The 23,628-nt window shown below is 40.0% G+C and overlaps 1 protein-coding gene and 1 long non-coding RNA gene across 4 annotated transcripts in view; one reads left to right on the top strand and one right to left on the bottom strand.

Moving 5' to 3' along the window:
• The first annotated feature begins 785 nt into the window (after nt 1–785).
• Nucleotides 786–23,628, top strand: part of DNAJC18 (DnaJ heat shock protein family (Hsp40) member C18) — a 30,757-nt gene continuing 7,914 nt past the window's right edge. The window contains exons 1-7 of one of the 3 annotated variants that reach the window (XM_027856596.1): nt 786–896; nt 1,934–2,111; nt 6,672–6,817; nt 11,009–11,194; nt 12,041–12,153; nt 19,112–19,221; nt 22,966–23,138. In XM_027856596.1, coding sequence (XP_027712397.1) covers nt 857–896; nt 1,934–2,111; nt 6,672–6,817; nt 11,009–11,194; nt 12,041–12,153; nt 19,112–19,221; nt 22,966–23,138 — 946 coding nt within the window. In that variant the 5' untranslated portion in view covers nt 786–856. Of the gene's footprint in view, nt 897–1,737; nt 2,112–3,788; nt 3,841–6,671; nt 6,818–11,008; nt 11,195–12,040; nt 12,154–19,111; nt 19,222–22,965; nt 23,139–23,628 lie in introns of those variants that run through there. The other 2 variants (XM_027856597.1, XM_027856598.1) reach the window with 2 other exon arrangements.
• Nucleotides 6,320–23,019, bottom strand: LOC114039024. The gene is made up of 3 exons (XR_003568613.1): nt 22,935–23,019; nt 16,739–16,818; nt 6,320–6,569 (listed from the first exon to the last, which is right to left on the bottom strand). It is a non-coding gene; the product is annotated as an uncharacterized LOC114039024 (long non-coding RNA).

Below are 23,628 nucleotides of genomic sequence, written 5' to 3'. Positions count from 1 at the left end.
AGGAATCAACTCTAGGCCTCTTCTCTATTCTACTGAATAGTCTACAGGTTTTCTTGGGGTTCTAGGCTTTGGAGCTTTTTGTAAAAGGTTTTTTCTATGTGTGGAAAACTGGGGTGTGTGAGCAACTTTCCTAGTCTTCCTCATACTTTTCCCTTCTCAGCTCCCAGGAGCTGCATCTGGCCCAAATGGACATGTGGTCATTTCAGTTCAAACCCCATTAGGATCTGTACAGCTCTGTAAAAGCACGTGGTATAGTGTTAGACCTGGAATTAGAAAGATCTAGGTTTTACTTACTAGCTAACCTCTCTGTGCTTCAGGTTCCTCATCTGTAAAATGGGAATAATGATACCTAGAATATCAATTTATAGACTGCCTGGAGACTCAAATATGAAAATGTATGTAAAGCTTTATAGAAATATCAGGAATTGGGATGATGTCACTATGGTTTACTGTTGCAAGTCCACAAAATGCGTCACGGAGGCAATCGATTAATGAAAATTTCCTTTCGTGGTCCCTGCCCATCCCTTCTTTCCTGCATCTTTCAGCTGCCTTGCCTTCACCCCAAGCATCCCTCTCCCTTATCCTTTAATCTTTACAATTACATACTGAGACAACCCCACGCGCAGGGTGCGCTGGGAACTATAGTCCAGCGTAAGCACGCCGGCTGGTGTGTCAGCGATGGTCGGGACTACTATTCCCGGCGACCCCCGCGAGGCCCTATTTCCTTTCCTTTTCCTCCCCACTTCCGTCTTCCCCCTCACCGCCCCCTCCCTCCGCGGCCCTCCTCTCCCCTCCCCCCCCCGCATCCTCCTCCGCGCACCACTGCGGCCTAGCGGTGCAGCTGAGAGGAGCCGACATGAAGGCGACTCTGGGGAGCAGGGACCACTGGACCGAAGGTACCAGGACAGGGGGCTAGGGCCTCAGGTTTGGGGGAGATCAGAGATGGGGGGGGCAGCGCGGAGGCAAGGGGCTTGGGCTGCCCCGGGGAGCGCCGGCGTTGACGGGTCACTCCGGGAGCAGGTTCAGGCCCGATGCGGGGCAGGAAGCATCCTTTTCTCGCTGGCTCTTTCCTAGGGCCAGCTTCCTACGCCCTGCCCTACCTGGAGGTAGGACCGGGGAGGGGACTGCTCTGCCCCTCCCCCTCACTTTGGGGAGGGCCCCCCACTGCCCCCGCCCCCCCGGGGGGGTCACCTCCGCGCGCATGCGTACCCGAAACCGGCCCCTGACTTTAAAGTGCCCACGTTGCACAAACCCTGAGGTGCAGGTTCATTCAGTGCTTGCTGAGGGTTCGGTTCAGCTCCCACTATACAAGGGGCACAGGGCTGGACTGTGGCATGCCAGGGCCTGGGGTCACCTTGCTTTAGCCTTAAGCTTTAGGTAGAGGAGGGAGGGAGGGAGTGTGTGTGTGTGTGTCTATGTTGAAGGAGGTGGGCAGTCCTTCATAGATTATCTTCTTAGCAGTGTCAGCTTCGAACACGGATAACTGGACAGCAACAAAAGGAAGCAATCAGTCATCTGTCTCTGCAAATGTAGGCATTCATTTTTCCTAAAGTCAGGGGGCTGGCAGGGACCAGAGCCCAAGATTCCTTTTGGTTCTACATCTAGACTGTTTGCTGACTGACTATTGTAAAAGTAATTGATATATGAAGATAATCGATATACCCAGTACCCTGTGTGTTTCTAGCATGTGTAAGCCCTTATTAATTTCCTCCCGTGTTTTCTGTGTTATTTTCCTAGGGAAGGTGTTTATTCAGCTTTGGTCTGGACATTGAAAAGACAATATAAAGTCCATAGCATGGCCCCCACACTCACCTGCTCATGAATGATGCGGCTATGATTCCTGTCTGCTCCCACAAAGAGCTCCTGAGTCAGATAGGAGAGGCTGATTTTCAGGGACAGTACTTGGCCTAACGGAGGTGCTGTTGCTTTGCAGCATACATTGATGCATTTAGAAGAAATAAATATCCAGCTGACGAAACTCCTGACTTCTGTGGATGCCATAACTGTATGAATTCTAAGAAGGAAAAGAAGTTTGAGAATGAGAGAAGTCAGGCTCAGCCTGGAGAGGCTAGCATGACCTATACAGAAGAACAGTTACTTGGGGTGCAGAGGTAATCCTGTTATATCGTCCTAGGGAATTTGCACTTTCTTCTTTACATTAATAAAGCACGTAACCTACGTGTGACTAAACAAAGATGGAGTAAACCTTGAGCATGGTGCAGTAGATTGGAATGATAGGACTATAGTTGTAGAACTATAAGGGACATTAGAGGCTATCTGTCCAACCCCGTCATTTTGCAGATGAGAAAACTGAGGCACAGGGAAAGTTAGATGACTTGCTTAGAGTCTCGCAAGTACTGGGCATCCGAGTAAGGATTTGAACCCCGGTCTTCTTAACTCCAGAGCCATACTCATTCTATTATATCCACTGCCTTCCTCTCCTGAGTTGCTTCATATATACTCTATACTTAAGAAATATCACAGAAGAATGGGACAGACACATCAAATTTAAAAAATCAAGGTTCTGATCTCAGCTCTGCTGTGTAATCTTGGGCAGGTCATTTTATTTTTTCCAATTTATATGAAAAGACAGTTTTAAGTATTCATTTTTACAAAATTTTGAGTTCCAAATTTTTCTCCCTCCCTTCCCCTCTTCCTAAGATGGTAAGCAATTTGATATAGGTTATATATGTAAAACATTTCCATGTTAGTCATATTGTGAAAGAAGAAATAGACCAAAAGGGAAAAAACCACAATAGAAATAAAGCGAAAAATAGTATGCTTTGATCTGCATTCAGAGTCCATCGGTTCTTTTTCTGGATAGTGGATAGCATTTTCCATCACAAGTTCCTTGGAATCACTTTAGCTCTTTGGGCCTCTGGTTCCTCAGTTGTGAAATTACCCCTTTGTATTAGATGCATTCATTTAGACATTTTTAAAACTTCTTTTACATGCAAGACACCATGTCAGATGCTGGGAATACAAAGATAAATCTAGCACAGACTGTACCCTCAGGGAATGCACAATCTAAAGGTGGAAGAGATAACACAAATAACTGACACAAGGGAGAACCATTTAGAAAAATAAAAAGGAGTGGACTAGGGAAAGTACTACAAAAAACTTAGGGACAGATCATTTTTCTAGAGCATGGTATGTCAAGGAAAGCTCTTTGGTGGAGCTGGCACCTAGGTTGGGTTTTAAAGGAGTAAATGGACTTCAACAGGTACAAATGAAAAGGAGGCATAGGAGAAGACTTGAGCAGAGGCATAGATGTGGACAAGATTAGGGTGAAGAGTAGTCCATTTTGTCTAGAACTTGCAATATGGGAAGGGCACTAATGTGGAATAAGATTTTAAAGGTAAGTTGTCAGATTTTGGAAGACTTTGAGTTTTGTAATAGATGTGGTGGGGAAGGAGATGATAGTCAAGATAAATAAGAAGGTAGTGTTTCAGCAGTAAGTTGAGGGGTAAATAGCATAAATTTGTAGTGGACCTAGCCCAATTTTACAGTTTCATGACCAAAGAGTTTAGAACTAGAAAAAGACCTTAGAGATCATCCTTCTGGTCCAGGACTTCTTAACCTGGAGTCTGTGAACTTTTTTTTTAAGTATTTTGGTAACTCTATTTCAATATAATTGGTTTCTGTTGTAATCTCCTATGTATTTTATTTTATACATTTAAAGCATTATTCTGAGATGAGTCCATTGACTCCACTAGGCTGACAAAAGGGTCTATAACAGAAAAAAAGATTAAGAACCCCTGATCTAGTTCAATTATTTCCTTTTACAGATAAAGAAACTGAAGCCCAGAGAGGGTAAATGACTTACCTATGGTCACACAGGTAATAAATAGCAAAATTGGGGTTTGAACTCATTTTCTCTGATTCCAGATCCATTGTGCTTCATACTTATACCACAGTAGGACCAGAAGAGGCAGGTTTTGGGTGTTATCTAGGATTGAGGTTTAGCAAGATAAAAAATAGTGGAACTGTCAAGGTAGCAAGGGATTCCGGAGTGAAGGTGAGGACATTATTAAAATAACTGATCATAGTGTAGATGAGACTTGGTAAGGAGAAAAATAAGGCCAGAACAGTGTTGATTACTGAGAAGACAGATAATACCTAAAGAAGGAATGGATAAAGCAAAGAAAGGAAACTATAGATCAATATCATTAGAAAATATTGATTCTAAAAATTTTAAACAAAATCCTGGCAAAAAAAGGTTTCAGCATTATATACAAAAAAATTATTCACTATAATCAAGTTGAATCTATACAAGGAATGCAAAGATGGTTTGATGGTAGGAAAACAATCATTTTAAAAAACAAAAACATTCAAAATCATGTGATTATATCAAATAATGTAGAAAAAGACTTTGACAAAATGTAACACTCATTTATAGTAAAAACCCTACCAAGTCCAGCATGGAAAGGCTATATTTTGGTAAGAAAAAGCATATATGTATAAAAAGCTAGCTTTCCTTGCAATGGGTAAATACAACTTTTCCAATCCAGACGTAAAAGGTGAGCCTTTTTTTTTTTTACTGCTGTTATTTAACATAGCTCCAGAAATGCTAGTAATGACAATGAGATAGGAGAAATTAAAAGCATAAACAGCAACAAAGAAGAAATGATTTTCTGTATTTGTTGATGACATGATAGTTTACTTAGAAAATCCTAAAGAGTTACCAAAGAAACTAATTGAGACAGTAATAGATTGAGTAGAATACCAGTATACAAAATAAAACCATAAATATCAATAGCATTTCTACATAGTAGTATTAAAATCCAGGAGGAAATAATAAAAAGGGGAACTCCACTTAAAATAATTACAAAGTGCATGGAATATCTGTGGTTACTAAGGCATTCAAGTGTGGCATAGATACTATTACAAAATACTCCTTAAAGAAATAAAGTGACTAAAATAACCAGAAGAACAAGCAGTGCATGTGGCTATGCTGGGCTATGAATTAATGTAATATTAATCAGTCTACTAAAGATATACTATATATTGCTAAACAAAATAATGTTTCATTTAAAGAAGCAAAAGGTTTAGAATCTAAAGGAAGATAATGAAAAAAGGTAGGAATGAAGGGAAAGTAGAAAAAAATCAAGGAACCAAAGGTTGTGATGAGGACACAGATATGGGAGGAATAAATGAGTAGGAGAGACTGAAGGACAGATGATCATAATAATAGGGGAATTTCTTTTATTATTATAGAATTCATTATTTTGGAGGCAGAGTAGTTTTGAGTGATGATAAGGCCCAAGATATGACCTTAAGTGTTTATAGAATATGTTTGGGGTGTGCATACCTGAGGTTGACTTAGGTAAAATGGAGGTGGAAGTCATAGGGACTGAAGATATCAAGAAACTATGAGGGCAGAAAGGAGATTCATCATTGTAGATATGGAAGTTTCTGAGAATCATGCCAAGGGAAGAATAGAGAAGACTGAGCCAAGTGCCACAGTGATAGGAAAAGGTGGCAAAGTGACAAGGAGGTGGTAGGTGACTGTCACTAGGTTCAGGGGAGAGTGGTCTGATCAACTGTCATCCCTTCAGAGCAAATGTTGAATGATGGTGGGAGAGAAGGGAGTAATTCTTGACTTCCAGACCTTGTGAGAATAGGGAATGGGGAGAGAGGCAGCCTGCATCAGAGAGGGTAATGTGAGATGTGGAGCCTTCAGGGGAATATCAGTTTTCACTTGATACAAGTAAGTAGAGTGGCTGGAAGAGGAAGAAGTCCAAGATGAAGGAGAGTTTGAGGAACTCCAGAGGAGAAGGTAAAAGGGTTAGGCAGGAGAAGGCAAGGGCTTAAATGGAAGGGGTAGGGCAAACAAGAAGGGTGAAAGCTTAGGGGAGATGTAGTAGCAGGACAGGGTTTGTAATGGAATGGTGATACAGATTTGGAGAGGACCTGCATTTGAATCCTAGTCCTGCCACTTTGGGTAAGTTGTTTAACCTCTCTGGTATGTAAGTTTCCTCATCTTTAAAATGAGAGGTGTGGACTAGAGGATGACCAAGCACCCTTTCAACTAAAAATCTATGATCTCTTATCCTATGGAAATTGGAAAGTGAGCTGTCAGGAGCATGTTGGCCACAGGGAAAAGGGGAGGAGAGAGTGGGTTAAGATGTTTTGGGTTTTTTTTTTTGCTCTATTTTTTTGTTTTCAGCTAACAAGCATTTATTTTCTTTTCTCTCCCATCTCCCCTGCATTATGAAAAAAAGGAAAAAGAAAACCTTTGTAACAAATATGCATAGCCAAGCAAAACAAATTCACACATTGACCATGTCCAAAAGTGTTATGTTAGAGACATTTACTACAAGAAAAGCATGTAGAGTTACATAGCTCTGATGTTCCATTTAGAATGTTGATGGATGGAATGAGCTTTCACAATCTCATTCCCCACAAGTGAAGATCTCTCTTTATTTTTCTGGGTGGTCAGATTGCAGGGGCTCCATGGATGAGACTGGAGCTGGGAGGGATGGAGGTGGATGGTAGCTTCTGTACCCTAGGTGAAGACCTCTGAAGGTTCCTTCCATTTCTAGCATTTTTGAGTCTTGACTCCACCTCTGTAAAATGGAGATTTTGTACCACCAGTGGTATAAAGCAGACAAAATAAACCATGTGAAAGCATCTTGAAAGGTGTAACTACTTTTGACATTATTTTTTAGGATAAAGAAATGCAGAAGTTACTATGAAATTCTGGGAGTTGACAGAGATGCCAGTGATGAGGATCTCAAGAAAGCTTACAGAAAACTGGCCCTGAAATTTCACCCTGATAAGAACTGTGCACCTGGGGCCACAGAAGCTTTTAAAGGTATCACAGCTGAAATCATGTTTGAGTTCTCCTTCAGTAGACTCCTTCAAGTCTTGTCATAGCATTTTGTTCAGTCAGAAGTATAACTTTTATTTTATCAGGGGACTATTGTATACAATTGTTTTAAATAGTGGGTTTATTTAAATACCCACCTTGTCCCATGATACTTTTGAATAAACGTTGGTTTAGGTAAGTCTTCAGGATAAGGTCACTTTCAACAATAATATAAACTGTTAATCTAAGTTTCCAAATCTTAACTTTTGCCGCTTAATAGCCGTGTTCCCTAGGTCAAGGAAGTCACTACCCCACTCTGAGCTTCAGTTTCCTCATCTGTAAAATGAAGTCCTTTCACTAAAAATCAGATGTTCTTGACCAAAGGTTCAAAGATCTCTCAGTTACTGAATCTATTGATCTTTTCTCAATTTTCAATATCTTTGAGCTTTCTGCAGCATTTTATACCATTGACCCCACCCTTTCTTTCTGGATACTTTTCTCCTTCTTTGGCTTCTATGACATTGTTCTCTCTTGATTCTCCTTCCTGTCTGATTGCTCCTTATCTGTCACTTTAACTAGTTCCTCCTCTTCCATCCCCTGAGGTGGTGATTGTCTTGGGCTCTGTCCTAGGTATTCTTCTCTTTTTTCTCTCTGGTGATCTTATTCACACTCACAGGTTCAGTTTTTTGCCTCTGTGCTGATGACTTTCACATGTTTCTATCCAGCCCCTGCGCTCCAATCCCACATATCCACCTCTCTGCTGGGAATCTCACTTGGATGCCCCATCAGTATCTGAAACTCAGTATGTCCAAAACTCAATTCACAATCTTCTCCCCTAAATCTAGCCCTCCGCCAAACTTCCTATTTCCATTGATTTTTCCCTGTCCCTCACTCCTCATACCCAATCAGATTCTCCCTCCAAGGCATGTCTAGAATCAGTTCCCTTTTCTACATTTATACAGCCACCTCCCCAAGTGGAGGCTCTCATCATCTCTCCAACTCTCAAAACAACTTTCCAAATAGTCTTCCTGCTTCCACTCTCTTCTCTCTCCAGTCTGCCCTCCATACAACAACCAAAATGATCTTCCTAAAGCCTAAGTCTGACTGTGTCACTACTACTCCAAGACCCTCAGAGCCTCCCCAGATCGGCATTAGAAGGCTTTGTAGTCTGGCTATAGCTTATGTTTATAGCTTTATAATCCACTCGTATGTTCCAGTCAAAAAAAAATAATGTACTTATTCTCTCTGCCTCTGCCTCTGCACAGGCAGTCCCCTTTGCCTGGGATGGACTCCCTCACCTCCACCCCTTAGCAACACTGGAGCTTCCTTCATGGATCAACTGCTGTGCCATTCCCTACGTCAGTGGTTCTCAGAGCGTGGTCTAGGGACCCTTAGGGGTCCCTAAGTCCTTGTCGGGGGTCCGCAAGGTCAAAACCATTTGCCTAATGATACAAAGATATTTTAATTTCTAATATAAACATTGATAGATACAGCCCACATAAACAAAAGCACTTTAGGGGGTCCTCAGTAATTTTTAAGAGTGCAAAGGGGTACTGAGACCAAAAAGAATAAGAACTGCTATCCTACAGTAAGACTTTCCTTAGTTAATGCTTTCTCCTTCCTTCTGAAATTACTACACATGCACTTACTTGTTTACCTATCATTTCCCTCCAGCAGAATGTAAGTTCCTTGAGAAGAGGGAGTGCTTTATATTTTGTCTTTATATCCCTTGGATCTAGCCCCAAGCTTTGTAGCTAGTAGTATTTAGTAAATGCTTATTGGATTGATGATGCCACTATCTTTCTACTCCTTCAGGTTTATAACCTCTGTAATATTTGATTCTTCCCTCTTTCTCTCTCACCTCCCACTTTGTCAGTTACCATGTCTTGTCAATTCTGTTTTCACAATTTACTAGCTGACATTTTTATGGTGTTTTAAGGTTTTCAGGTTTTACTTATATTTATTTGATCCTCACAACTATATGGGGTAGGTACTGTAGTTGTTATTATCCCCACTTTACAGATGAGAAAATAGTCTGAGAGGTTAAATGATTTGCCCATAGTCAGACATTCACTAAATATTAGAGGTGGGTTTTGAATCTATATCTTCCCAACTCTAAACAGTGATAGAACACTGATTCTTTTTGTCTTTTGTATATGTTCTTTACACTTGATTCACTTCTCTAGTACAAGTCTTTATCACCTCTAGCCCATAATATTTTTAATAGCCTTGTCTACCCTATAATATTTTAATAGCCTGGTCTTCCTCCACTCTCACACCTTTCTAATCTGCCCCTCACATAACTACTAAAATAATCTTCCCTGTTCAGAAACCTTCAGTGGCTCCCTATTGCCTCTGGGATGAAATATAAATGCCTTAGCTAGGTCTTTAATGCCCTCTGCTGTCTGGTTCTCACCTACGTTCCCAGTCTTAGTTTGTATCACTTCCCTTTGTATGCTGCATTCCAGCTACACTGGAATATGAGCTGTTTCTCAAACTTCTATCATTCCCACCATTGTGAATTTTCATAGACCATCAACTGCCTCCAGTGCTGTCCCTCCTTATTTCCACCTGCTTAGATCTTTATCTTTCTTCATACTCAGGTCAAGTGCCTCTTTCTTCTGTGAAACTTTTCCTGTTACCTCTACCTTCAAGTTTTCTCTCCTTTCTCAAAATTTCCTAGGGTATTTTGTTTGATCTCTCTCCCTTTGATCCTGTCACTCCTTATCTTTCTACAAGTCTTTTCCCAATAGACTGTGAGGTCCTTGAGAGGTAAGGGATTTTATTGGTTTTCATATTTGTGTTCCTGATTGTCTTATACTTAGTAAGATCATAGATTTAGAACTGGAAGGGACCTTAGAACAAATCTAGTCCAACCCTCTCATTTTACAGATGAGGAAACTGAGGATCAAGGAAGTTAAGCAGTTTACCCAAGGTCGTACAAGAAGTGCTTAGTAAATTTTTGTTGAATATGTGTATTGTTAAATTTGTTGAATTTGTTTATTGTTACTATTAACAGTAAGATACTGTGACACTTAAGGAGAATATTTATTTCACTTCAACAAACATTTGTTAAGCATTTACTATATGCTTGACTTATCTTATATCTGATTACCTCAAAGAAGGTAAACTAGGAGATTGCATACATCACAGCAGTTCTGTCCAAAACACCATCTTCCTGACTAGGAGTAATGGCATAGCTACTAAACCATTCCAGTTACATGAACCTCTAAATAAAATGATAGTTAACTACTGTTAACTTTTTTTTTAAAGACTGGATCTCACTATCTCCCCCAGACTGGCAGTGAAGGGGCTCCTCACAGGCCTGATCCTGCTACTGATAGGCACAGGAACTCTGACTCACTCTATTTCTGACCTGGGCTGGTTTGCCTGTCCTTTAGCAGTCCCCAGCTAACACCTTCCCCATCTCCCTGCCTCAACCCCTACCAGTTTCTAGGGACTTCCCATGCTGATGCCAAATTTAGTCCTGACATACAATCTGCACAGCCCACTGCGGTTCAGAACTTTCCCAGTTCCTACCATGCCGGGCCATGTGTTCTTAAATAAGTGTGCCAAGAGCATAAAGAGTGACTACTTGTTAACTTTTCAGAGAGGTTTTAGAGGAGAGTTAAATGCACATAAGATGTGCAATCATGTAAAACATATTTCCATATTAGTCATTTTATATAAGAAGAAACAGAACGAAAGGAAAAAACTGAAAAAAAAATTTAAAAAAAAAATAGGTGCTTCGATCTACATCTCCATCAGTCCACATCAGGATATGGATAGCATTTTTGGAACACTTATAATCACAAATGCTTCTTTTTGGGAGGGGGGGGTAAGGCAATTGGGGTTAAGTGACTTGCCCAGAATCACACAGCTAGTGAGTGTTATGTGTCTGAGGCCTAATTTGAACTCAGGTCCTCCTGACTCCAGGGCCAGTGCTCTATCCACTGTGCCACCTAGCTGCCCTGTACACCACACAAATGCTTCTTACCCCAAAATTACCATCTTGGCTTAACCTTAAATCTGTGTGAAGTTGCCATATAGAAATTGACCTTATTTTCCTAGTTGCTGGGAGTTCTATATACTTACTTATATATAGTATATAAGTATATAAATTACATACTTAAATTCAGTGGAAAGAAAGGATGGATAACTGTAAGCTCTGACATGTTTTTCCCCCTCCCTGTATAGCAATAGGGAATGCCTTTGCTGTTCTCAGCAATCCTGATAAAAGATTACGCTATGATGAATATGGAGATGAACAGGCAACTTTTGCTGCGCCCCAGGCCAGACCCTATACTTATTACCCAGATTTTGAAGCTGACATTACTCCAGAGGAGGTCTTCAATGTGTTCTTTGGAGGACATTTTCCTACAGGTTAGTATTCCAGATATACTATAGACAAGCACATTTTTGAGAACCTGATTAGAGGATCAGTTGTTATGCTTGTAGGATTGTACTAATGGAAAGCTAGAGATAGGGACTAGAGCTATTATTTCGTCAATTAAAGTGAACTTCCAAATGAGGAAACCCCTCTCCCAATATAAATCAGCACCTTCTCTGTAACTTATTTGCCTAGAACAGTGCACGGTTAAGTAATTTGTCTACTGTCACATGCCATGTCAGTGTCACTGTGTCAGGAGTGGGACTTCTGACCAGATCATCCTTGGTCAGAGGCCTTCTCTCCATCCACTATGCCATGATGCCTCTCTCTGGAGGGTTAAAGGTTACAAACGCTGTCCTGGAGCACTGGAGTTTGGAATGTAATACCTAGCTACTAAATGCTGAGGAGGAGAATTGATTGTTATATGTAGCTGCCAAAGTTATAAAATAGGGTTGCCCACAGCCAGTCATTAGTGACAGAGACAAGAACAATGGTTCTTGATTCATAGCCTGAAGGAACATCCATTAAACTATACTGTTTTCCTCAGTATAGTTTTTATATGTTTTTTAAAAATACTTAAATTTGAACCCAGTTCAGAGGCAAGGGAGCTAAGAAGGTTTGGTTTATAGCTACGTCACTTTGATACTCTTCATCTCAGAATCCTGGTTTCTCCAGTGTGTAAAATATGGAAGAATACTTAATTGAGCTTTTCTTAGAAGACTATTGAGAAAAATCATTAGATAATTTCAGTTACATTAAAACTCACCACAAAGGGGATCATAGATAAGGCAGGGAGAGAGGTTTGTTTGCTCTCTATGCTAATTTTTTTTTTTAACCAGGAAATATTCACATGTTTTCAAATGTGACGACTGATGACACGCACCTTTATCGTCGGCGACACCGAAATGAGAGAGTACAGACCCAGAAGGAGGAAGAAGAGGAAAAGCCTCAGGTGACTGGAGAAAGGAGGGTTACTATTTATAAATAATTATGATGAGTCAGTATTTATGGTCTCTAAGAATGTTTTAAAATGTTATACATACTTAGGAAGATGGGAAATACATATAACAGGACCCAGGAGGGTAGAGGCCCCAGTCAGATCTGAACTTTTCCTGTCCTGTGGCTGGGAAAAACTATCTGCTTTTCCACTAATTTCTGTTATTATTCAAAGTTGGTATCTGCCAAGGTAAAAGGCCTCTTCCTGTACTCTTTTATTCCCATCCAGCCACTCCTACACCTTCCCATTCCCTCTCCTCTTTTGCCTTCCTCTTCCATTGTGCCCTCTGGAATTTTTGTTCTATTTATAATAAAATCCCCTTCATCCCAGACCTCTTCCTTTCACACTTTTGCTCTTCCTGTACTCTTGGAAACCTAGCTGCCTTTGGAAGATGCTGCATCCCTGGCCTCCCACTCTGATAACTAGTTGCTTCTTCTTTCATGTCATCCAGCACACTGGGCCAGGAGAAAAAATCAATATAGTCTTTGCTTCATGCTTCCACTTCCAGATCTTCCCTCTGCCACCATCATTCCTCATTATCTCCTCCTTGAGATTTACCCTCTCCATCACCCATTCCATTGTCTTTCTGCTGTAATCCACTGCCTACAGGAGACTGCTGATTTTCTCAGGAAATTCAGAGGTTTAGTTTTCCTCGCTAGCCGAGCCCCTTTTCTCTTACTCAAGGACTTCTTATACTTGTTGAAGTCTCCCCAACATCCTGTCCTCCCAGTCCATCAGTCTTAGCTCCCAGGACCTGTTTCTTTATTCTGTCTCAGCTGTTGGGATGGTCATGCCGTCATCTCACCATCAAGACACCCAGGCCACTGTATCCTCGTTACTCTCCAGGTTTCACTCGTGGTCTTTCAGACTTTCTCTAGCGTCATCCATTTGGGGGACATCCCTCTTACCATTTTCAGCTTCTTTTTGTTTTTCTTTCTGCTTGTATTTGTATTCCCAGTAGTTAGCACAGTGGCTGGCACATAAGAAGTACTTAATAAATACTTGATAATTTGACTATCTCCATGATCCTGAACTCTGAAATTCCCATCTGATCACAAATTCCTTTTTTAATTTGTACCTCTGTATCACTAAACTTATTTTTTCTCTTCACCATGAGCTTCAGTCTCTCTACTCCTCCCTCTTCTCCCAATCTGTTATCCCTGCTCTGGTTTTATAGTCCTCCTATCATTATCTTGATTCTATACTTGACCAGTTCATCTGCACATTGTCTTCTACCCTTGAATTCCTTGGCCTTTGGCCACTTGTGCCCTGCCAGACCCCAGCCCTAGGATAACCTCCCCCATGTGCCTTCCCTACGTCTCTTCTCCTGTGGAGTGCTGTGGGTGAAAGTCACACAACAAAAAGTCTTTTGTCCCTCTCTCTTGGTGGACGACCTCACATCTCCTGAGACAATCAGAGTGTCTGTTATAAGCTCTTTTCCCCCACCTCTGACCCCTTTTCATCTTTCCCCTTTCTTGCCTACTTTTCCTTCCATCTCTGATGAAGAGATGACCCTTCTCAGTCCCTCTGCTTGAATCCTTTATCCTCTCCCTATCTGTCACCTCCAGGGACTCACTCCTTTGATCATCCTGTTTCCTTCTCTCAGGTACCTTTCAGTTTTCCTTATCTACTGGCACCTTCCCTGTATCTACAAAGTCTTGCTTATCTTTAAAAAAGCTTCACGTAAAAAAAAATTTTAAAAAGCTTCATTTGACCTTGCTGCTTCTCAAGTTCTTGGCATAGGTCTCTTTCTCCTTTCACAGCCAAGTCCTAGCAAAACTAGTCTGTCTTCACTATTTCTTCTTATTCACTTTCCAGTTACTTCTCAGTCCCTTGTACTCTCATTTCTGACTCCAATGCTCAGGCAAAGTTGGCCCCTCCAGGGTATAAACCTTTTCATAACCTTTTTTTTTTTCAGTCCTCAGTTTTTTTGCAGGTTTTAATAGTGTTGACTTAACCCAGCTCTTGTATATTCTGTCTTTCCTGACCTTCTGTGGCACTGCTTTCTTCTGGTTGTCCTTCTGTCTGTCCAACTTTTCCTCAGTCTCCCTTTCTGGGTCATCATCCATCTCTTTCCCCCCAACTGTGTGAGTGTCCCCCAAAATTCTGTTCTTGGCCCTCTTTCTCTCCCTTGGTCACCTCTTTTACTCCCATGAGTTCAGTTATCTTTTTGTATATAACTTTCATATCTTTCTATCTAGCCCTAAATCGTTTTTGCAGAACCCCAGTCCTTCTTACAGTGCCAGCCATCTCCACTTGATGCCTCAAGAGCATCTCAAATTCAGCAGGTACAAAACATGACTGATTATCTTTTCCCCCTCTAAATCTGCATCTCTTCCAAACTCCCCTGCTTTTTGGAAAATCTATCCTCTTCTAATCACCTAGTTTTACAACTTCCAAGATATCCTTATCTTCCCTTTCTCTCACCTGACCCTGCCTCCCATCCAGTCAGTTGCTTAATTCTCTTTATTCTGCCTCCATGTAATTTCTTGAATCTGTTGCTGCATTTCCACTTAGATACCTAGGTCTATAGATGAGATCCTCAATAACTTTAGCCTCGACTATTGTAATAGCTTTCTAATTGGTTCCCCCGCTTCCAGTCTCTTCCTTCTTCAGTCCATCTTCCATAAGGTTGCCAAAAGAATCTGACTTTGTCACCATCCTCCTCAAACTTCTTGAGTAGATAAAGTATAAACTCCTTAGCCTGACATTTAAAAATAAAGATTGATCTTGATTTCCAGAGATATCCTTCACCTTTCCCCTCGCCATCAAGGCATCCCTTATAACAGTAATTAAAGAAGAAAAGGAAAAAAAGCAACTCAGTGAAACTAACCAACATGTCATCTCTTTCTATATAATATTTTCTGTATGTGTATATGTAATATTCTCTACCTGTTGTCTCATAACTCTGCAGTGAAGGGAGGAAGGGAAAATTTGGCCTTTTCCCTGGACCCAGACTTAGTCATTATAATCACACATCATTCAGTTTCATTTTTCTTTCTATTTACATTCTTGTAGTCATTTGTGTGTATTGTTCTCCTGGTTCTGCTTCACTCTGCATTAGTCTTCATAAGTCTTTCCCTCCTCAGAATTCTTCATATTCACCACTTCTTAAAGCACAGCAATGTCTCATTATATACCAGCATCACAATTTGTTTAGCCATTTCTCATTTCTGTCCTGATATTTAAAACCCTACACAACCTGACTCCCACTTACCTTTACAGACATTTTATTTTTCCCCTTCATGCTTGCTCATGTCCCTGCCATTTGTTATATTACAGCCAGCCATTATTTTCCAGCTGTTACCGGAATTCAGTATTCCTCCTCCTAACTCTGTGTCTTTGCAAGGCTGTCCCTTGTCCCTCAAGTATAATTCATCTTCCTTTCCACCTCTTAGAATCCTTGCCTTCAAGGCTCAGCTCAGGTATTTGTCTCTCTATAAACCTTTACTGATTCCTCCAGTTTTTTATGCTTTTTCCCTTACCTTTTATTTGCTTAGCAGTGTACAGGTTGTATTCTACCAATTAAATATCGGCTTCTTTAGGACAGGAACCATTTTGTTTTTTCTTTGTATCCTCAGCTCCTAGCATAGTGTCTTGGTTTTGATAAGTGCTTAGTAAATGTTTATTGAAATTTAATTCAAACAGCTGTGTCACTGATGAATACATATCAAAAATGATCTCGCATTTCCTGCCTTGTGAAGAATCTGCCATGACCTTCAAATCCACTCTTGTGGGTCTTTTGGAGAAGGGTCTGCAAAGCATTCCCTTAGCAGGTTTTAAAGGAAGAAGATCTAGGGTCTTTGTTGAGTGTCTCATAGTCCCCCTACTAATTCCTCAGTGAGCAGAATGCTGCAGGGTCCCTGCCCAGGATCTAGGTACCTTTTCACCATTTCTGCTCTGATGCTTTTATACAATTTCACTTATATCAAGTGCACCACACTTTGATATGTGAATCTCATGGTAGAGTTCATTTATATTAGATTTTTTTGGCTTAGGAATTTAGAAGTCTTGGTATTCTAGGCCTCTTGACCTTTTCCCTGGCTCTAAATTCACAAAGAAAATAGCTCAGTTTTTTGTGTAGAACAATAAAAAATGCATATTGAATTGAATGATAGGCTTGAGAATCATCATTTACCTGACTAGGCTAACATGTGACCCTCCCCATCCCCTGCCTTTCTTATATCTCCTCTGACTTCTTCGTGTGGTCTTTGCTGTAAATACCAGATTCTAGTAAAAGCAAGCTGTACCTCTTTTTAAAACTAAATTCCAGTTGTTGTTTATAGGGCAAGTTTAGGATTCCTTTTTACAAATTGTTTATTATTACTTTTTATCTTTTACATCAACTTCATTTCCAAATATATTGCTCCTTCTCCCCTGCCTAACTAACCATCCCTTGTATGGGGATAGGGACTAAACTTGTGACTTCATTCATACAGGGAATTTTAAAGAGGAAGCGCCTCTTCTTGTGCAGGGCATCACCTTTTCTGCAACTGGTAGTCTTAGAGAGTTACCTCGAGCATGTGAGAGGTTAAGTTACCTGTCCATGATGTGCACAACCTGGAAGTAGGTTTTAGAAGCAGGATTTGAATCCATGTCTTCCTGTGCTATGATACCTCTCTGTAAAAAAGAATAAAAAAAGATGGGGAAAAAGCATTTCAGCAAAATCAAGCAACACACGAGATCTTAGTTCTCAATCTAGAAGGGACCCTATAGCCATCTCATCCAATCCCCTCATTTTACAGAGGAGGAGAATGGGGCCCAGGGAGGTTGTGACTTACCCAAGGTCAAAAGGTTATTTCTAGAAGCAAGATTTATACTCATTCCTCTTACTTCAGAGCTAGTGGACTTGAACATATTTTTTATTATGAACTTAGCAAATATGATTATTTCCAAATATGAAGAATAGAAAAAGAGGTTTATATAATAAGCCATTAACTTCTGTTACATTCAACTTTTTTTAAAAGCACATTAAATTTAACAGAGTAGTACCAACACTGCCCACTTTGTTGTCTTTAACTTTTCCCGAATTTCCTTCTTTTCTTTTCTGTGTATTTTTAAAATATTTCATTAATGTTTTTTTCTTTCTTCCTGTCGCTATTGGTCCACTTTACCCTATACCTCTTCCTCCCTTGTGATAAAAGCCCTCCTTTGTAACAAACCAATTCAAACATTGACCATATCTGAAAATGTATGTCACTTTCTGCACCTTTAGTCCATTACTTGGTTTTTTTGGAGTCATGATTGGTCATTTCATTATCAGAGTTCTTATGTTTTTCAGAGTCATTTTCCTTTATATTATTGTAGTCACCAATGCAGCTTGGTGACTCAGTGGATAAAGCACTGGACCTGGAGTCAGAAAGACTGGTTCAGATCCAGCCTCAGCCACTTACTAACTATGTGACCCTGGGCAAGTCACTTAGCCTCTGTCTGCCTCAGTTTCCTCATCTAAAAATAAGGATAATATTTAAACCTACCTCTCAGAATTGTTGTGAGGATCAAATGAGATAATATTGGTATATTGCTCTGCATACTTTAAAGCACCAAACAAATGCTAGTTATCATCATCATCATCATTGTTGTTGTCATTGTTATTATTATTGTTATTGTTATATAAATTGTTCTGGTTCTATTCACTTGACTCAAGTGGTTTTTCCACTAATTGTGAACAGCAGATACGATATTTAATACCAATAATCCTCTGCAAAAAATGGAAGAAGGGGCCGCTAGGTGGCGCAATGGATGGAGCACTGGCCCTGGAGTCATAAGGACCTGAGTTCAAATGTGATCTCAGACCAGACACTTGGTACTTACTAGCTGTGTGATCTTGGGCAAGTCACTTAACCTCAATTGCCTCAAAAAAAGTATGTCCATCAAAGAATGGAAGGAGGTACATTTTCTCAAGTGTCTGGTTCCCAGCCTCATTCTCCATGGTTTCCAGGTGTCTGAGGGGCTTTCACTTGGTGTCCGAAATCTTCCATCCTTAGGACACTTCCTTTCCTTTTCAGATTCCTGGGATCATACTATTTAGAGCTGGGCAGGACCTTAGAGATCATCCAGTCTACCTCCTTCATTTTACATATTAGCCCACTGAGGCTCAGAGAAGCCCAGTGACCTATGGTCACATAACAAGTGAGTTGTAGGGCCAGGTGTGGAACTCAGATGTCCTAAAATGTGTGTTCATTTTATTTACCATTAATGTTCATGAAATGGGTAAGCATTTGGTAAAGAGAAAATTGTGTCTTTTGTAGAAAGCTAAGAGTGTAAAACAATGACTAGAGTTTATGAATAGTCTACCGAGCAAGTCATTTACCCATCTTTAGGCTTCAATTTCCTAGCTACAGAAGAAAGAGTTTGCATCAGATAATCCCCAAAGACTTTTCTAGCTCTAACATTGCAGTATAGTAGCAAGCTGAACAGAAGTCATCTTCTATCAGTATTTATTCAGTACATATTCAGTTTATATAATTATATCTGCTTATGGTTGGAGTATGAAATGAAGGTTTGAAGAGGTATGGAAAAGGGATTTAACCAAAATATTTCTGTAGATAAATATATTGCAAGTTATTTTTCAAACATGGGCCTATCAACTTTTTTTTTTTCTAATGAGAGGCAGCCTGGCATAGTGGATAAGAGAGTTAACTTTAGAGTTAGGAGACTTATGGTCAAATCAAACCTCTGACACACATACTTGCTATGTTACCCTGGGCAAGTCATTTAATCTCTCATGCTCTTGGCAACTCTGAGAGTACAGAATGCCAACCTTTATTCGTAAAGGGAGTTTCCTCATCTAGGAGGAGTTCCCTATACCAAGATACCACAGATCCAAGCTAATCTCTAGCCTTATTTTTCCAATTAAGTATTTTTTGTTTTTGTAAAGGTAATGGTTACTCCAAATATCTTTCTCTTTTAGAATATGTATTCTGCATTTCTTCAGTTGCTTCCAGTTCTCGTGATTGTGGTGATATCTGTTATTACTCAGCTGATGGCCACAAACCCTCCATACAGTTTATTCTATAAATCGTAAGTCAAATATTTTCATTTTTTGTTAATGATAGGCTTTGGGGATGTGGGTAAGTAAAAGACTAAAAGGCTCTGTCAATAAGTTACTCATTTAATTTCAGTATTTGTTTCAGAAAACAAAACTTGGTGTTTAAAGGGGAAGCTTTGCAGTGAAATCCCATACTGGAGACATAATGTATAGAAGTAATCTAATTTTTAAGGGAATTATTTTGTTCTACAGTGACACCCTCTGGGCAAAACAAAGAATGGCAGTGACTGGTCTCTAAAGCAACTCTCAAATTGCTTAGCAAACTGAGAAATGGTCATAGAATGTGTGAGAGATTATCTTGTCCATTCTTCTCATCTTAAAGTTGAGAAAACCAAGGCCGAGAGATCTGAAGGCAGGGAGGCAGTAGCATGATACAGGGATAAAACACTGGATTTGGCGTTTGAGAAACTGGGCTCTCAGAATCACAGAATGTGAGGTTGGAAAGGCCCTTGGGCTGGCTAGTCTAACCCACACACACTGTAACATACTTTACTAAATGGTCATCTAGCATCTGCCTGAAGACCTGCAGGGAGGTAAGACCTACTGCCTCTGAGGTACCCCATTTCTACTTTGGGACAGCTCTAATGATTAGTAAGTTTTTCCTGATATATAATAGCCTAAATGTTCATCTTTGTGAGTTCCACCCATTGCTCTTGATTCTGCCTTTGCTCCACATAACAGTTCCCCAGATACTTGAAGACACCTATTTTATGCCCCCTGAGCTTTCTCCTATAGGCTAAACATGATCCGTTCCTTCAGGTAGTCCTCATTTGACATGTACTCAACACTCTTGCCCTCCAAACTTCTCAGTGTCCTTCTTAGATTGTGTTGCTCAGAGCTGAACAGATGAGGTCTGAAGAGAGCACAGCACAGTGGGGCTTTCTGTCACCTTATTTCTGGAACTGTGCAGCCCAAGATGGCATTGGCTATTCTGGCTGTTATACTGTAAAATTCCCAGATTTATTTTCAAAACAATTATCTAACTATGTCTTCCCCCATCTTACGCTTGTGAAGTTGATTTTTTTATACCCAAGTGGAAGACCTTAAATTTATTAGTATTTAATTTCTTCATATTAGATTCAGCCCAATGCTCTAGCCTGTCAAGATCCTTTTAGAGCAAGTGTTCTTAACCTGGTGTCCAGGAACTTGCTTTAAAAAAAAAATTTGATAACTGTATTTCAATATAATAGGTTTTATTAGTAATTTTGTGTTTTGTGCACTTAAAAGTATTCTGATAAGAAGTCAGTAGATTTTATCAGAATGCCAAAAGGGTACATGACCAAAAAAAGGTTAACTCCTGTTTTAGATACTGAATCTGTCATCAACTGTGTTTCCCAGCTATGTGTTACCTGTAAATGTAATGCGTATGCCATCTATGTCTTTATCTAAGACAGTGATAAAAACTGTTAAATAGAACACTAATCACAGGTCTTTGAGATACGAGACTAGAGGCCTTCTGCCACCTTGACATTGACATTTAATAGCTACTTTTTTTTTAGCCTGGGCTTCCTGCTAATTTTGAATCTATCTAATTGTATTATTTTCTAGTCCATATTATTTCATCTCTGTAAAAATAGCATGAGATATTTTATCAGAAATTTTGGTAAAACCCTAGGTAAACTATCCATGTTCTTCCCCTCATTGAATAGTTGAATAATTTTATCAAAAATGGAATTGAGGTTAGTCTGTCATGACCTGTTCTTGATGAAGCTGTTGTGGCTCTTTGTAATCATCACATCTCTTTTTAGACCAACAGTCTCTTTAACAATCCATTCTAGAATTTCTTAGGAATTGAAGTCAAGTTCACTTGGCTTATAATTTGCAGACTCTATACTCTTCCATTTTTTTTTTAAATTGGATCAACATTTTCTCTTCTTCATTCTTGTAGTACCTCTTCCCCAGGCACTCTTGGCTATTACTGACAGTGTTTCAGCAGTCACATTGCCAGGTCTTTCAGTGCTCAAGAATGTAGTTCATCTCGGACCAGAGACTTGAATTCCTCAAGGGCAGCCAGGTCCTTACTTCTCTTGGGTATTGGTTCTTTTGTTTCTGTTCTCTGTTGCAGAGGTCACTCCCCTTGGCCAATGAAAAGGAAACAAATAAGAAAGGAGCAGCTAATTGTCCCTTGTACCCCAAGCAAAGGCCTTTCCTTTCTTTGATCCTCTTTTATGTTGTCCTTATCTTCCCTTGCCAACCTCAGCTCATGTGGAATTTTACTTCTCCTGACAGTAAGGGAAAATTTATGCCATAATTCATGCTTTTTTCTCTGGCCTTATTTCCACATTCTGTATATTTATCTTTTAACTTGCACTTAGTTGGTGAGTTCCCTGTGTATCCATATTAGTCTTGTTGGGCAAATCCCATGTTTCCTTCCCACTGAACTTATTTTCCCTTGTGTCTTGAGAATTTCATTCTTGAGTGTCTCCCATCCTTCCAGTGATTGAGTAATTCAAATCCTGCCTCACTTACTTACCACATGCGTGACCTTAAGCGAGTCACTTAACCTCTCTAGGCCGCAATTTCCTCATCTTTAAAATGAGGGAGTTGTACTAGATGGGCTCTGAGGTCCCTTCCAGCCCTAAGTCTATGATCCCATGAAGTAAGTAGTTTATTGCCCAAGCTTACTCAGTGGAAGAGCACAGACTAGAACCCAAGTCCCCTGCTACCCTACCATCCAGTGCTTTTTCCTTTTTCATGCTGTCTTCCTTCTCTTCAGGAGAGTGGTATATTTGCACAGACATACATGCTCTGTGCACACTTTATTTGGGTAAAGACAAAGAGCAACTGTCACTTCATTCCACTGGGAGAGATAGCCCAAAAAAAGGGATCTTAGACAGCCACTAGGGAGACCAGTCTAGAGTCCTGCTGCCATTTTGTGAAACATTAACTTAAAAGATAGAACTTAAAAGATAAACTTCAAGCAAAGCCCCAGTGAACAAAATCAGTTTAGGGCTTGCGAACTTGTCGTATTATTATAACTTGAAATGCAACTTACTGTCCTAGAAATTTGCTTTAGCAGCCTCCAAGCTTTTCATATTAACTTAGGCTGGTGCTTCTGAATTTGGGGACTTAGATTTCTATACTACAATTCCTTTACTTCCTCAGGGTTATTTTTTGGCTTTGGCCCTGAGGCACTCAACTTTCTAAGCATCAGATGTGTAGTTTAGGTCCTTAGGAACTTGTACCAGAATGGCCTTGATGAACTATGAACCCATGTCTTCTTGCAGTTCTACCCAGGTATCTCTCCCAGCTTTCAGGTGCTGTTTTTAGTCTCTTTGATATTAATGCTGGATCAGTGCTATCTGTCTGATTATTTGTAATTAAAATGTTTTATCTAAATGACATTTTACTCTTATCACAATAAACCTTAAAGAGAATCTACTTTTAGAAAAGTTATTGACAAATAACAGTGTACACGTTTCCTATCAGTTTTGCTTTTATTGTGGTGACCAATATGGTCCCAATTCCTTTAGGAAATTGGAAGAATACAAATACTATAGTGGCATGCGTGTTAGGCATTGATGCTGGTGATGTTGTAGGCAGTAACTGTTCTGTAAATAAAATGTTAAATGTTACTGACATAAATTGTTGTGGGAACCTTGGTAAGGAGACAGATTTCTGCGTGTGTCCATTAAATGTTCCTAGAGGCTTATACACAGCAAATATTATTAATGATATTGCTAACCTTTGGTCGTGTCTGTGTGCTTTTCTCACAGGTCCATGGGGCACACCATTTCCAGAGAAACAGAAAATCTGCAGGTGCCTTATTTCGTTGATAAACACTTTGAAAAAAACTATAAAGGGCCATCACTGCGTGATTTGGAGAAGACTGTAGAAAAGGATTATATAGATTATATTCAGTCAAGTTGTTGGAAGGAAAAACAACAAAGTAAGATGGGGCAGGTGATGGAAAGGGGGAGGGCACTTGATTTTGTTATCATCTTGACAAACATTTCCTCAGAATGGCGTAACGTACTCTAGCTTAAAACAGTCGGCTTATTACTCATAGTCTTTTTGCATCCCTCCTTGCCCCTTTTCCCCTATTTGGACGAGGGATATGATAAGTCACTTGATTTACAGGTCAGATAGATTTGGCCAAAGTAGTAACAGCAAGTATAGTTGTGCATACCTCACAGATGCCACTTCCCCTACCCTTCTCTCTTCCCTGCCTTAACCCTTTAAGATTTGCCTTTCTATAAACCGAGAAGTTGAACTAGATAAACTCTGCCTTACCTAGCCCTAAGTTTATCTGATTTTTTGGTTTATCCTTAGCACTCATTTCTTAAGAAATTTAGGTTTTGTAAATTTGAAAAATGTTTTATTTATGCTTTTTGTTTTTTGTGTTGTAGCCAGTTCCCAATAACATCCTCCCTTATCAC

This window comes from Vombatus ursinus, unplaced genomic scaffold (genome assembly GCF_900497805.2).
Source record: "Vombatus ursinus unplaced genomic scaffold, bare-nosed wombat genome assembly UNPS02011572.1, whole genome shotgun sequence".
Taxonomy (NCBI): Eukaryota; Metazoa; Chordata; class Mammalia; order Diprotodontia; family Vombatidae; genus Vombatus; species Vombatus ursinus.
The sequence above is the reverse complement of the archived record's forward strand: the minus strand, read 5'-3'. Positions and strand labels throughout refer to the sequence as shown.